General features: G+C 36.3%; 1 protein-coding gene across 3 annotated transcripts; it reads right to left on the bottom strand.

The window, feature by feature from the left end:
• Positions 1-2,350: 2,350 nt before the first annotated feature.
• On the bottom strand, positions 2,351-7,040 carry LOC133878196 (arogenate dehydratase/prephenate dehydratase 2, chloroplastic). Of its 3 annotated transcripts, none has more exons than XM_062316712.1 (12): positions 6,702-7,040; positions 6,554-6,621; positions 6,379-6,471; positions 5,437-5,637; positions 5,279-5,359; positions 4,898-4,993; positions 4,715-4,792; positions 4,483-4,572; positions 4,311-4,378; positions 4,079-4,160; positions 3,905-3,978; positions 2,351-2,613 (listed from the first exon to the last, which is right to left on the bottom strand). In XM_062316712.1, exons 1-11 carry the CDS (start codon positions 6,970-6,972, stop codon positions 3,919-3,921), a joined length of 1,188 nt encoding a protein of 395 aa, XP_062172696.1. In that variant the 5' UTR covers positions 6,973-7,040; the 3' UTR covers positions 2,351-2,613; positions 3,905-3,918. The 3 variants fall into 3 exon arrangements, with proteins under 3 accessions (XP_062172696.1, XP_062172697.1, XP_062172695.1); XM_062316713.1 differs by having other exon boundaries at positions 2,351-2,554; XM_062316711.1 differs by having other exon boundaries at positions 2,351-2,564; positions 6,702-7,039.
• Between the last annotated feature and the right edge of the window lie 8,499 nt (positions 7,041-15,539).

Below are 15,539 nucleotides of genomic sequence, written 5' to 3'. Positions count from 1 at the left end.
GCGAGATCTGGAGAAAGGGCCGGTGTATCCGACGAGATCCGCGCCGGATCTTCGTCCAAATCATCGTCGACGACGTCGTCGAGATCCGGCGAGAATACCCACGCCACCGATCGACGAAAATACCCACTCCAAAAATACCAAAAGATACCATCGGCAAGATTGAGCAGAAAACACCAAAAGAAACCAACTACTCCAGCGACTAACAAAAAGGAACAAAAAAAATTAACAAAAAGACCAAAAATCACCATCAAAAGGTCCCATAAACCACCGGCCTCTTCTCCATCACCGACGACGAAAACGATCTTCTCCGGGTGTTGGCGATCGAGTCGTGCGTCCGGGTGGAGCTGAGTCGTCGTCTGCTGAGAAAAAAATACAAAGAAAGTGAGAAATTTTTTTGATGAAAAATGGGGAGACGTCGTTTGCTAGAGTTGAAAGAAATAAGAAAAAGAAGAAAACGAGGAGAGATTCAGAGACGACGAGAGATGGAGAGATTTCTTGAAAAAAAAAAAAAAAAAATTAGAAAGCCAGATCTATCGCTTTTAAAAAGAAATGAAAAAAAAAATTAAACAATTGCAATCGAAGACAAATTTAAAACAAAAAGTAGCGCGGGACTATTTCCCCCAAAACATGCAAATGGCAACGTGGTCATAAAGCACGTTGCTAAAATGTTAAATTTTGAAATTATTTAAAAAATAAAAAAATAAAAAAATTATTTCTTGAAAAAAAGAAAAAAAAGAATAGATTAGCCATGTGGTTTATGTGCCACGTGGTCAATTGGCGACGTGGCCAATAAACTACATGATTAAAATTAAAAAATTAAAAAAAAAATCAACTTTTTTAATAAATTAAAAAAATTTGAATATTTTAACCACGTGTCTTATTTGACACGTAGCTAATTAAAGACGTGTATTAATTACACGTGTCCAATTGGACACGTGTAATTAATACACGTCGCTACATGGACACGTGGATTTATTGCAGGCAGCAATATTACCACGTGTACTAAATATACGTGTCCAACTGGCTTTTTCATTTTTTCTGCTACATCTTGCCATGTGGTCATTATGATACGTGGCTAATTGGCCACGTGGCTATAGTAACAACTACTGTAGCCACGTGGCTAATGTCTTATTTTTTTGTAGTGGAATGATGAGTAGAATTTAAATTCCTTTTGAAATTGTATTTGGACGATGGTTTTTTGAGATTGAAAATAGTGTTTTTTAATGGTAGAAAATGATTGGAAGTATGAAAAATTATATCTAATGATTGGTGTTATGAAAAGTAACGTAAAATAATGATTGAAATAATAATTATTTATTATAAAAGAAAATATTAAAAACTATTATTTAATTTAAATAATTATTATTTGTGTTAAGTGGGTGTACTGTCCTGAAGTGGGACCCACGAAAAATTACGGCAGGTTTTGAAAAATGTCTGAATTCCGGGTTTTTTCTCGGGTTGGATTCAAACACCCGGTTGGAAGGAAAATACCCGAAGACTAATGATTCTTTGTTCGTTCCCAAACGAAGCTTCTCAATCCATTGATTTATAGAATATCTTCTCCCTTTACAAACATCCATCTTCTTTTCTTTATTTTACATAAACGACTATATAACGCTGTTGTTGGATTTATGGGCGCCTCCAACTCAGCACCAGATGCTTCTTATCTTGAATGTACTGATTCATCACAGCAAGCGAACCGTTAATGATTGTGCGCTTATATGTTATAGCCCATTGCAAGAGCTATAAGCAGCCAGCATTGAAGTAGTGAAGACAAAGATGGAGTGGGTTTTTGTTATCTGCTGTGAAGGAGCAGGTCATCATGTTTAGGCTGAGGTATGCTTTCTTCCAGCAAAAGTAAAAGGCTTCAATTTACATTCTATAAAAGAAATGTAAGTGAAGTTTTCCCAAAAGAAATTCAAAAGCTACTAGCCTTAGGTGGTATGAAATATAGCATTACTCTATCTGTGACTGTAAGTGTCTATTTGGTTATTAAATTGGTGGTGTTAAAATTGCATTTCTCCCCACTTATAGGGTTGTTGGGGGAGATGTCCATGACCCATTCTGAATAAGTACATAAGAAAATCTATGGTTAAATTTGCAGCCTCTAGTTTGTTAGTTACTAAGAGGAATACCTGAAATGTTGAACAACTTATGCTTTTGCAAACTGTATCCAAAGACTTGTCAAATGAATCAAGCGAAATACATTGATTAAAAAAAGGAGAAAACCAATAAAACTTTGACAATATCTCAACAAATTCCAGCAAGCACATGAATTTTTTTAATTTTTTTTCTTCAGAAAAGGGAAATCTAGAAAGAACCTCACCTAAGTATAGTAATTACATGGTAATTTTGAGAGAAGCAACAATAAAATTGAATTGAAGCAGGTAACAACCAAATTCTGTAGATTCAATGATATCCACTATATTGACGAAAAAACACGTGAGCTCTTTTGATAACCTAGATAATCATTTTTCCAGAAATTTGGAAAGAGATAAACAAAAGTTGTGAAGGGAAACATCCATTATATACCATTATTGATCTCTCCAGAAGCCTGCATCAGCCTTAGCAAGAGCGGAAGGAGAATTAGAATTGAAGTTACCAAAAAGTTGACTGAAATAAAGTAAACCTATCATCAAAATATATTCACACTACCGTGAGCTAAAAATTTATACTTTATGTAACAAAATTGCTCAAAGAAAAAGAATAACCACATAACTCTAAAATACATAAATCTGAATGGTGAAAATGTCATTTTACTCTAAAAGGTCCAAGTTAGCCTTTTTTTATTTTTACTGTTTTTTATAGAAGCTACCATTATCCATATGTTAGTTAGGCTGGTATTTAAAATATAAGTAGTGTTAGTTCAACAATTAAATGAAATATGATTGAAGGAAAATCATCCATCATTTTCCATGTAACAGACGATTTCAATAAGAGCTCAACATATTACAACATACCAAATTGGCATACCTATATGGCATGAGTATAATATATAGTTTGGCAGAGCACAACCAGTACCCACCAACCAGCATCTTGCTCCCCATGTCCAGTGGGATCAGATCATTCAATCACTATCCATTAAAAGGTTATTAATACTCTCCTAAAATATTTATTCTAATGTCCTCTAGTTCAAACACCTTGTTCATGAAGAGAGAAGTTTTTTCTTGGAGAGAAAGTAGACTTCTCAAGTTGTGCAATCAAAATAACTAAAAACAAAATCTCTTCTCAAAAAAAAAAGAAGAATCCCTTCTAACCATCTCCTGCCATCAATCTCAGCTAGTGATCAGTTTCAACTGCTTTCACTTATCTACATTCCACATATTCCTTGCTCTAATTATTTCACCAGTCTTTGATTCTCTTATGTCTACTCATGCTTCAACATCTTTACTCCAATGCTATTCCTAGATTAGAACCATAGTTGAAACTACTTCATGAATATGCTCTATGCACCATGAGACCTCTCCGTGTACAAATCCAATTTGCTCTATAAAAACTGATCCAGTCACATGTCCATATAATCTTAGAATTTTGTAGTTATAACTTAAGATACAACAGGTATTATAAAACAATTGTTTACAAATTATTCACTATGTTTCTATGAATAAATTTCTGAAAATTGATCAAAATGAGTTGTTATGGTTGTAGGAGGAAGAATTGAGCACTTTGCTATGCTAGTACAATCAGAACATGTTGTCAAATCCGTGTAAAAGAAAAAGGTCCCAAATGTGAAGCCAGACAATTTTACGAGGTTCTAGAGAGATTCAAGTGACAATATAAATAATTAAGCATTATTCAGTCAAATAATCTATTAATACAAACTGAAGCCAGTAAGACAAGTGCATGAAAAGTTTTTTCAGATATTGACTATTACCACTTTTGTTTTGATAAGTTCAATTCTTACCACATTAAGTTCATTCATATCATGCTCGTATCCACAGGATAACTGCCTAGCACTCGCAAGAATGTAGCAAACTCCTGCCAAGAAAGTATATAATTTCATTTAATCTAACTTATTATTTTCTTCCTCTAACAATGCCGGAGATTAGGAGGGAAAAGTAAAAAAAAAAAAACACACTTTCAGATGCCTTAGGGCATTCTGTGCATTCTGGTCAGCCATTGATGCTTCGAAGTCCACATAGAAAAGATAGTCAAAGTATCTGTCAAAGAAAATTAAGACATAATCCATTCAAAAAATGTTTACCAGCTAAGAATCTCATACATAAATACATCGAAGGTTGTTCCTGAAGTACTAATTAGATACCAACATCTTTGTAAAAGAAGCAAAAAAAAAAAAAAAAAGGATTTACTTTGGAACCCCATTGTTTTTATCATCTGATGCTCCCAAGAGCTGCTTTCGCAAGGGGCGACTTTCAATCTGGTAGAGAGAAACAAAGAAGGCAATCAGCTCTGCTTAAACATATAACTGCAAATGCAACTATAAAAAAAGGCACCATACAATTACGGGACAAGAGAACATACCTTAGTAAGGTTGATTTGCCGCAGAGCAAACACAGCAAGTGCCTTGAAAAGTACTCCAGGACCCTCCTCCAGTGAGAAAACTATACTTGTCTGAGAAATCAATACCACACTCAGTAATAAAATTCAGTCCAAAATAAATTAGTTGGCAAGACATCCAATTAAAAGCAGTTCTATAAGAGGAAAAAAAAATAGTAATTCAACTGCCAGTATCTCGAATCTTCAAAGGGCTGACCTTGAATGGCCTATCTATGCCTGGAATAATGGGTTCCCTGGCGAGAATTAGGAATCGAGTAACATTATCACAATCATCCTATCAAAAGGGAAAAAAAAGAAAAAAAAGAAAAAAAAGGCATTATGAGAAATCCAATATCGCGATCTGCCAAAAAGTTAACACACCAAAAGGCTTGGATACAACCTGAATATCTTGAGCAAGTATATTCAACCCATAGATCATTGCAGCGGTAGAACTAGCCACTGCTCCTGTATCTTCTAGTTTGTGGAATGCAACATGCTACGAAGTTACCAAAAGTTCAAGTCAGCAACAATAGTAAAAAAGCCGTGAATAGTTTCAAGTAACTAAAATTAATCCAAATGTTCAAAATATTAAAGTATCAAAATGAAAAAGAAGACAACAGAACAAAATTTTCCCATGAGGTCATCTGACCCCTGAGTGAGAGGCAAGAAGAGTAGCTTCCTCCTAAAGTAACCAGAGTATCTCAAATATACCATAAAACATCATCAGCACCATTTAAAAAAATAAAAATTGAAAGAGTGCCACTATTAAATCTAGGCATACCTTTGCAGCTCCAGCAGTGTCGTCAACTGCTTCTCTGACTAATCCCAACCTCGTTAATGTGTGCTCACACTGAGCAAGAGCCTGAAATATAACCCAAATTTGATTAGATCTCAGCAAAAGAAAGAGAAGCAAAGCAAAAAAATCTATGTACCATTTACCTGGGGATGGCTAAGAACCCTTTTCAGCTCTTCAATTTTAACACCATGATTGGCCATCAAGCAATGCCGGACTGCAAATTTAACTTCACCTACTATATGCAAACTGTGGCGGAGTAAAAGGTCATAATTTCTGTGGATGCTCCCACCTAAAGAATTCTCAATCGGTAAAACTGCTCTGTCCACAAGCCACCTTTCAACGGCCTACGGTGGGAAAGAAGGGAAAAAAAAGATGTTTAGTGAAGCCCTAATTAAGACCATGGTATGTTTATTATTTGGAAGGTGACGTTTTCCTGATACAACTGTTAATTATTGTCTCTTTCTCTTATAACATGACCACAACAATGATGGTGGGCTTTGGATTAATCATAATAACCATACAACAGTTGCAGTTATACGTCGCCAAAAAAGCAGTTTCGATGCTCTAATTGCTTCCTCAACAGCTCCTCGGAATCTTTCTTTGATATCTTATTTCAACTTTTGTATCAAGTTGATTGACCGGATAGAATGGTCCTATTCGCTGTTTTTTTCTTTAGGCCCTTTATAGTTGGAACTTCTAATGACATACTAGATTCTTGACTAGAGAGAAAATGGAAGATGCTGATGAAACTTCGAATATACTTTTTAAAGAAAAAAAAAATCAGAATCCAAGTCAAGTCCATGAAAATGATAGCAGTGACTACTGAAGTATATAGGACAACAACAAAATTCCAACGTTATGGTCAATTTCAAGCTAAAAAGAAATAGCTGAAGTGTTCATAAGAATCCGCAGGAAGAAATTTATAAAATTTAAAATTGCACTTCAAAATCAAGCATTTCACGCAGAATTCATATCGAATCCCACATCCATTTGCATATATAAAGCAAACCTATGTCTATATAAAGGAAATGCATTAATGAAAGAAGATTTGTGTAAACAATGGCAAAGGGAGTTCAAGAATTCACTTCAAAAGCAGTGTCGAATTGCTCGCAAGGCACCGCTTCGCAATTCGGGTACGCCTTTTCCGCAGCAGACTCACTGTACGCTCCACCAACTCCCTAAATCCAACGCAACATTCAATCAAATCTACGCAATCAAACGCATTCAAACTCATCTACAAGAAACATAAATCATAGCCACCTGGTACGCAACGCGAAGGCGGGACCCATGGGATATTGTATCAGAAAACTGGCTTGAAGATAAAGGTCCTGCAATCAAAAAAGCACGCTAACCCTAATACTTTCGAACCCGACTGAAATTGAAGGCAAAGAAGGAAAATGATGATTACGTGGAAGCATATTGGGATCCTTGGAGACGACATCGTATTGGGAGTCATCTAGGATCCTCTGCAATTGGAGGGCCTGGGCGTTCCTGTCGTTGTTGTCGTTGTTGTCGTGATCTCCTTGAAGAGAAGCCAGAACGGGGAAATAACGACGGCGTTTCGGGTAAGGAACGTGAATTGTGACGCTCGCTTTCGATCTGTGTTCGGACGGCGAGGGTTTGGATGTGACGTGGCGCGATAGAGGGTTTGTCGGGGACCGTACGATTGAAGCCGCCATGGGACTCGAAACTCCGGTGCATCACACGGGGAGACTCAGACAGAGGCGGGCGAGTTTTGAATGGTAAAAAAACAACCCGATATTTGGGTCTGTTGGTGACGTGGTTGAATTTTCGTTTAGCCAGTTGTCAACTTTTAATTGGTCTTAGGGATTCAAGGAAGCGGGTAGGGTCGCATCATTTGGGTGTTTGATTGACATGATGATTTGGATCTCCTAGGATTCCCTGTCTCGCCACTATAGGGACGCTAAAGCAATTACTGAGCCCATGCTGGTCCAGCCCAATTGATTGGCAACTTCTAAGGACTGGGACAGCCCATGTCTTTTTCTTTCTTTCTTTCTTTTTCTTTTTTTCCCCTCTCTCTCTCATTGTAAATTTGTAATTGATCATGTGATGTTTCATAATACCATATAGGACAAATCTTGGGATAATCCAATAATTAATATTAATAATACAAGGAAGTGGGTCATTATTATAATTGATATAAAAAATTGAAATCATGGGTTAAGATTTAAAAATTGATTAAACTTTAATGTGTTCAGGGAACAAGACTTTCCCTCCACTTTAATATTAAAAAATAATTAAATATTCTGTTTGACATTCCTCACCTTCTCAAATTGCTTATAAGATTATTAAACTTACCGGCCAATTAAGTTTCCATAATGGATAATGTAAATGCGCTTAGCTCACCAAATTGAGAGCTGCTATAGATACAAAGGAAAGCTTACAAAAAAGGCTTGCAAACTGACGTAGTATATGAAGTGGCGTATTTTTAATTGAAAAAATTCATAAGCCTCATTTATAAACTTGACGTCAGAATTTATTGGTAAAGGAAAGAGAGATCCGACAAGTTCACGGGGTGGTCGGCGACGTCGTGATCTGGCACTCCCGACCCCGACCAAGACCCCTAACACCAGCAACAGAGAGATCCAACTGTCTACTCAGACGCCGACCACCGGCGAAAGAGAGAGATCGAGTGAGGGCAAGAGAGACCCGACGCTCCCGTCCCCGACCACCGGCGACTGAGAGAGATCAGGCGAGGGAAAGAGAGATCTGGTGCTCCCGACCCTGACCCAGACACCACCGGCAACAGTGAGAGATCCGGCCGTGCGTGGGTTGACAGAGAGAGATCCGGCCGATATGCGTGAGTTTCAGTCCAGATCTCTCTTCCTCTCTCTCTTTCTCTGTTGTCGGATCTCTCTTTCTTTGTTGCCGGATCTCTGTCACCGAATCTCTATGACGTGGCTGGAGTAGTGCGGTTGAGGAAGATATAATTAGTTTTTTAATTAATAAAATGCCACCTCATATTCCATGTCCGTTTGTAAACTTCTCTTTGTAGAAGTTTGTAAGTACCTCTAGCATTATTCCACCAAATTTGAACTCCAAGTCTTTAACAACCACTTCACAACAAATATTCGTGGAAAGACTTGGTAGACCTATGCTTACTTATATATCCATATTCTAACTATTTGTCATTTTCTTTAGTTCCCATTACACTATTATTGCCATAAAGCAGTTTAGGGAACAATAAACACCATTAAAACAGGAATACTTTGCGAGGAAGAATAGCACTTCTTAGGAACTTTGCTCATTCACATATACCATACTATATTATTTGAAATTGCCATGGTGCCACTAGCTATCTTATAGTACTTTTAGTCCAGGAGGCCATTTTATTAGAGAGCAATTTTAGAGGCCCTTTAGTGATAGCAGCTAGGGTGAGGCTAAATATGGGAATGGGGATAATATCTTATGATTAGTGTACTGTTTTGTTTTAGCCTTTGCACCTAAATAGATCGGGATTGAATGCAATTTGCTGACCAACTTATAAATGAGAAAGGGCTGCGATGGAGCACACATGTATGGCCAAGTGTCTCGCCAGCCTAAAGTGTGGGGCCTAACTATTCAAACATATCGATCACATCAAGACATTCTCTTAATTGACAATAATTCAGACAACCAATGATAGAGGATCCTCGGCCCAATTTGCTAGGCCAATGCCATAGTAGCTTAGGTGATAGGAGTAAAAAGAATGAAATGAAACTTAAACTAAGATAATTTATAATTTTCTATCTTACATTTTCTTTTCTTTTATTTTTTTTTTAAAAAAAATAGTTGTTCAGTATGGATGCATATAGGTGAATTACTGATCATATAAATCGTTATATCAGTGCCGATTTGTATAAGAAAACCTTTTAGTGGAGTTTTGATTTTTATGCAAACATACCCCCATATGATGCATTTCAAAAACATTTTGCTTTGGGTTTTTCATGAATTTTAACTGCTTCTGAAAAACAATCTATATATCGGTGCTTCTTAAATGCAATTGAGACAATTAAGTTTTAACATTTATGAATAGAGATAATTGCACCGTTGGTCATTGGGGTTAGCCATAATTATTTTTCACTCCTTCTAGTTTAAAAAATTTATGAGAGGTCATCGTGGTAAATAACAATTACAAATTAATTCTTCAACACATTTTTCATCCAAAAGTTAACAGATTCCGTTAGTCAGCCATATCACACCTAATAAGAAGCTAACACGTGTCCATTACAATAAATAAATATATATATATATATATAATCTAATAAAAATATAAATAAAAAAAATAAAAGCATTAGTTTTGAAAAAAATAATAATAATAATACAAAGGGGTGGTTGCCGGTGGGCAGCCACCCCTTTTTATTTTTTTTTATTTTTTATTTTTAAAAAAAAACAAATATTTATATTTTATTTATTTATATTTATATTTTTTTTATTGTAATGGACACGTGTCAGCTTCCCATTAAGTGTGGCGTGGCGTGACTGACTAACGGAGTATGTTAACCTAGTAGATGAAAAATTGGTCCAGAGAGTGATTCGTAATTATTGTTTACTACGAGAACCTCCTATGAACTTTTTGAACCACAAGGAATGAAAAATAATTATAGCCAACCCCAGGGACCAACGGTGCAATTATCCCTTATGAATATCCCTCAACAACAATTTTTGTGAAGTGTTGTCCTTTTAAGTTTTTGCTTACAAGTTGGATTTTCTTTTTCTTTTTCTTTTTCCTTTTTGGTTACGAGGTGGATCAAAGATTAAGCTTTTTTTTTTTTCGATTAAGGCTAGTAGTGTTTATTATGATATTATGGTAGTAGAGGTTGCACTTTAAGTTAATTATTAATTAATTAATTTGGGGTCACTACAGGAGAAACTTGGAGTTAATTTCTTGTTAATTAATTGTCGGGGATGTTTCAATAATAAATCTTATCATGATGTCATCAGTTTTTGGCCATAAAACACTAACGGAGGCTAATCATGAGCATTGGTATGTGTCTCTCACTATCAACTTGGCGATTTATGATTTTGGATTTAGCTTTGAGGTTAGTGGGATCAAACATATATTTCTTGTATTTTATATGGATGATATATTGCTCACAGCAAATGACACTAAGCTCTTCCTTGAGACAAAGCACATGTTGTCTTCTCATTTTGGCATGAAGGATATTGGCAAGGTCTCTTACATACTGGGCATACGAATTATTTGTGACAAATTTAATGGTGTTCTTGAATTTTCTCAGAAAACCTAGATTGAATGTGTTTTGAGTATGTTTAATATGCAATCATGTTCTCTTGGAAAAACACTTATTGTGAAAGGTGATAGACTCTCTAAGTTTCAATGCCCTTAGAATGACAGTGAAAAAACTCAAATCCAAGCATAACTATATGCATTAGTTGTGAGTAGTTTGATGTATGTTCGAGTATGTACACTACATGTATTGCTTATGTTTGTTAGTGTTCTTGGAAGACACTTTAGTGATCCCGGTTTGAGTCACTAGAAAACTGCAAAGAATAAAGCTACTTGCAAGGTATTAAAGATATTGTGCTAATGACATATTGGTGATTTGACATTCTTGATATAGTTGGATATTTTGATGTCAATTTTGCAAGTTGTCCATATGAGTCATATGACAGGAAATCTATTTCTAGTTATATAGGAGGAGATGTTTTCTAGAAAATGTGTCAAGCTAACACTTTACAACTTCCTCAAATATGGAGGCATAGTACTAGCTTGTTATAAGGCTACATGCCGGATTATATGGTTGCAGAATTTTATCTCAAGATTAGGTATTGCTGATACTTGATACGACTGCAAAGTTGCTGAAGATATTTTGTGATAATTATGTATATAGTCTTATACCCATGCTTCAACACGACCCCAACCCGACATGCGAACACGAATTGTTACCCATAACCATAATGGGATAGACTATTTTTTAGACACAAGAGGAAGCCCATAGTCTCACCCTAAATAAATAGGATTCGCCTATTGGATTCTATTATTACCACCGCGGGTTCAGTTATGACAAAAGGTACAATACTCCTCTACACTTGTTTTTCACTTACTATCATTGTTACATAGACGCATCAAGCAACAAATATATCATCTTACAATAGTGAAGGTATGTCTTCTCAATTTTGATTTACACATGCTATAGATTAAAAAGAGGATATATTGCAAAACTCCAACACAAGATTGATAGTTGATTGAAACTTTAGCCAAAATAACATGTTCACCTGTATATATTCCTTTTATGTCAAATGGGTATAGTTTGACAAGTAGTTCTACAAATTATTTTACCGTTCAACTTGTGCACCTAATTGGCTAGGCCGATAACTTAGACTTTTTCGAGACTTTTTGTAGGTTTCTAGGTTTCTCAAGACTTTTTTCAAAAATTTGATTCCAAAATGATGTATCACGTTCTCATCACCTTATGTCTTTATATACTAAAACAATAGATCATATGAGAACGTGACATTTGGAACCAAGTTTTTGGAAAAACTAGCATTTCTCAATGAAAAGTAGTGAAAGGTAAGATTTAAATTTAATTCTTGTTAAAAAGAATTGATGGGTCCAACATCAAATTTTACTTAGGCTCTGTTTGTTCGGCGTAAAATATTTTCTTGAAAATGTTTTCCGTAATTACTAATGTTTTGTACGACTAAAAATAATAGTCAAACCGAAAATATTTTTCAGTTCGACCAAAAAAATCTTCTTTAGTTTCGAAAAAATATTTACATTTTTAAATTTCTAAATTCATTTTATGAGTTTCAGTTTCGCCTTCTCAAACCACCGAACCACCACCAAGCTAGCACCGGGCCACTATCCAACCACCACCGAGCTACCCCAGACCATCACCGGACCACCGATTAACCACCGTCGAACAGAACCTAGCCCCCCCCCCCTCCCCCGTACCACACTCAAACCAACACTAAGCCACCTTCGGGCCACCGTTGGCCACCTTTGGACCATCACCAAACCACCACCGAGCCACCTCGAACTACCCTCGAGCCACGATCAACCATTGCGGGGGAGCCAACTCCAGACCACCACCGAGCCATACCTGAACCACTATTGAGCCACCCTCGGACCACCACCAAGCCACCTTCGAGTTACCATTGGCCACCATTGAACCATCACCAGACCACTACCGAACCATAGCTAAACCACCATCGAGCCATCTCCGAAGCACCATCAAGCCATCGTTGGCCCCTACCGGACGACCGACGAGCCTCCACCACACCATTCCTGGAACTCAAATTATTAGGTTAATTTTTAAATTATTTTATATTAATATTTTTATGTTTTTAATGAAAATTGAGTTTTATAGGTTAATATGATTGAATGAAAATATAAAACATATTTGTAATTTTTTGTATGCACCAAATACCTGAAAATGTTTTTAACATAAAACATTTTCCTAAAAAATGATTTCTGTGAAACTTTTTTCAACGGAAAACATTTTACGCCGAAACAAACGGAGCATTAATTTCTTTTCTCTTCCCCATGACAAAACAAAAACTAGAGTGAACATGGTATTAGGCAGGGGCGGACCCACATGCATGGGTGGGGAAACGAATGTCCCTCCAAAAGTTTTGAAATTCATCTTAAAATACGTAAATTTATAAATTTGTCCCCCCCCAAAATAAGTTTTTGGTCCCCCCTAAAAAATTTTCTTTACATTTTTACCCCCTCTTTCATCTTGAAACACCAAAAATACCCTTTGTTTCTATTGTTCACTTCTAACCAAATATCCAAACTTGGTTTCTTTTTTTGTCGTTTTGAGACTTGAGCTCACAAGTCACAAGTTAAAAACAACTACCATTGCAGTGACTACACGTCTGCAAGTACCAGCCAGGTATGGCTCTATCATGTCATGATGTCAATTGTACAAGCAATCCTCTCTCTCATTATTTTCTCCCCTACTTTCTCAATTTTCAGCTTTCGTTTAGGCCATTTCCTTCCGTATTGGACATTGGCTTCCCCTCTAGGTGGCGACTAGGTTGTGCCATGGTGACTGGTGAGTACGCGCTCTCTTAGACTCTCAATCTCTCTTTCTCTCATCATGTAAGCAATAATATTTTTTCATGCCAATTAATTTTTTTTAAAGTAATCCCTTTTTTTAATTTTAGTTTTTTGGTGATTTTGTAATGTTACTAATGTATATATTACTTTCTATTTATAAATTCTTAGCATGGTTTTCATTTTTGGTAGTTTGATAATAGCTTTTTATATTGAATAGAAATCTCTTATTAGTGGTCTTGATGTCTAGGATTCAATCTTTCATTTTTTATTTTAAGATTCCAAGTGAAGTGATAGAGAAATCTCTTATAGCTCTTCCATATATATTTTTTTTAATGGTACTCTTAATTTGGCATTTTGACAAGAACAACTTTTTTTTTTTTTTTTTATTCTATGGCAGTATGGCATCATCTTGTTCTTGCAAGGCCAACTAGAACTGTGCCAACATTATAGTAATTAGAAGTTTAGAATATTAGATGTTTAAACTTCTCCATAAATCATAATTGTTACTGTAAAGGATAATTACTATCCAAATCCATCAACCAAATTGAACTCAAGTGATAAGCAAAACATTCAAACTCAAATACTTGTAGATATAGATAAGTGACAACCAACTGTATGAGATCAGCCCCAGAAGGGATTGTATATCACTTAAAATGTATTTACATTCATTATCTCTAGAAGTGATTGTATATCACTTAAACTGTATACACGTTCAAGTTAATTATATATACAACCAACATCTACTCAGTTGAGTAAGGAAGCAAGCAATACATTCTAAACTTCTATATGGTATCAGAGTGATAGTGACTAACGTCAAATTTTCTTTCCTTTCTCCTCTCTTCCGCACTCTCTTTGTATGTTCACTCCAATCACTACCCCTTCTACAACCCCATCCCTTACCACCTTCACAAACTTTAATCATGTCAAACTCACCCGGGATAATTACCCCACTTGGCTTCCTCAGATTGTTCCTCACCTTAAAGGTGGCAATCTCTTTGGCTATGTTGATGGCCCCTTTCCTTGCCCATCTCTGGTTATCACCACATCCAAAGATGGTGCCTATTTCAGGTTCACATGGGTAATGACACTAGTTTATCTATTGGCCATATTGGTGATACACTCTTCTCCTCCCCTACTGCATCTTTTCTTTTACATAATGTTCTTCATGTTCCTTCCATAACTAAAAATCTTCTCTATGTTCACAAATTTACCCTTTAGAGACGAAAACTTATATTGAGTTTCATCTATGGCACTTCATTGTAAAGGATAAGGGTCAAGGAAAATTCTTCTTTGTGGCCTGAATGAGAATGGGCTCTACAAGCTACATCACATAGTCTTTTCTTGTCGTTCTCTCTCCTCTTCATCCAGCTCTCAACCGTTTCAGACCAACAGCAAGTCCACCTTTTCGCATGTCTCTTCTCGTCATGCTTCAGCCTTAGTTGGAGAGCGCACTTCTCTTCAAAATTGGCACTTCAGACTTGGCCATCCAGCCTTCCGTCTCTACTCCAGTGTCCCCTCCAAATTTCATTTACCTGTTTTTAACAATAAAGAGCCTTTGACTTGTCATGAGTGTCATATGTCAAAGAGCCACCAACTTCCTTTTTCTCAATCCTCTAATCGTGTTCGTCATCCTCTTGAGTTGATTTACACAGATGTATGGGGAGCCTCTCCTTTGTCTTCTACTGCTGGCAATAAATATTATGTTTCGTTTTTAAATGCGCATAGTCGATACACGTGGTTATTTTCCATATCTCTTAAAAGTGATGTATGCACAACATTCCTGCAATTCTAAAAATATGTTGAAAGATAATTTAATTCTAAAATTAAAATAGTTTAATCTGGCTAAGGTGGCGAATATCACTCCCTCAGCAAAATACTCAACATATGGGCATCTCTCATCAACTTTCCTGTCCTCACACACACACACACTAACAAAATGGTGTTGTGGAGCGCAAACATCGTCACATCGTTGAAACCAGCTTAGCTCTACTCTCTCATGCACATGTTCCCACTCAATATTGGGACGAGGCCTTCCAAACGGCGTGTTTTCTTATAAATCGCATGCCTACACCCACTCTTAAAAATTCTTCTCCGTACGAAATTCTTTTTTGTACCTCTCCAGATTATTCAATGTTACGTGTGTTTGGGTGTGCCTGTTGGCCCAATTTACATCCTTACAACTCTCACAAGCTTTAACTTTATTTTGTTCAATGTGTGTTC

The sequence above is a fragment of the Alnus glutinosa genome, chromosome 9 (assembly GCF_958979055.1).
Source record: "Alnus glutinosa chromosome 9, dhAlnGlut1.1, whole genome shotgun sequence".
Classification (NCBI taxonomy): Eukaryota; Viridiplantae; Streptophyta; class Magnoliopsida; order Fagales; family Betulaceae; genus Alnus; species Alnus glutinosa.
This window is presented reverse-complemented; position numbering and strand designations above follow the sequence as displayed.

What these genes read in the sequence shown, in the direction of transcription:
- LOC133878196 (XM_062316712.1), bottom strand. Translation starts at nt 6,972, where the DNA reads ATGGCGGCTTCAATCGTACGGTCCCCGACAAACCCTCTATCGCGCCAC. An exon ending in AATTCGACACTGCTTTTGAA is followed by an intron (nt 5,638 to 6,378) that starts GTGAATTCTTGA and finishes TTCCCACCGTAG; the next exon opens with GCCGTTGAAAGGTGGCTTGT. An exon ending in GCATAGATAGGCCATTCAAG is followed by an intron (nt 4,573 to 4,714) that starts GTCAGCCCTTTG and finishes TTGATTTCTCAG; the next exon opens with ACAAGTATAGTTTTCTCACT.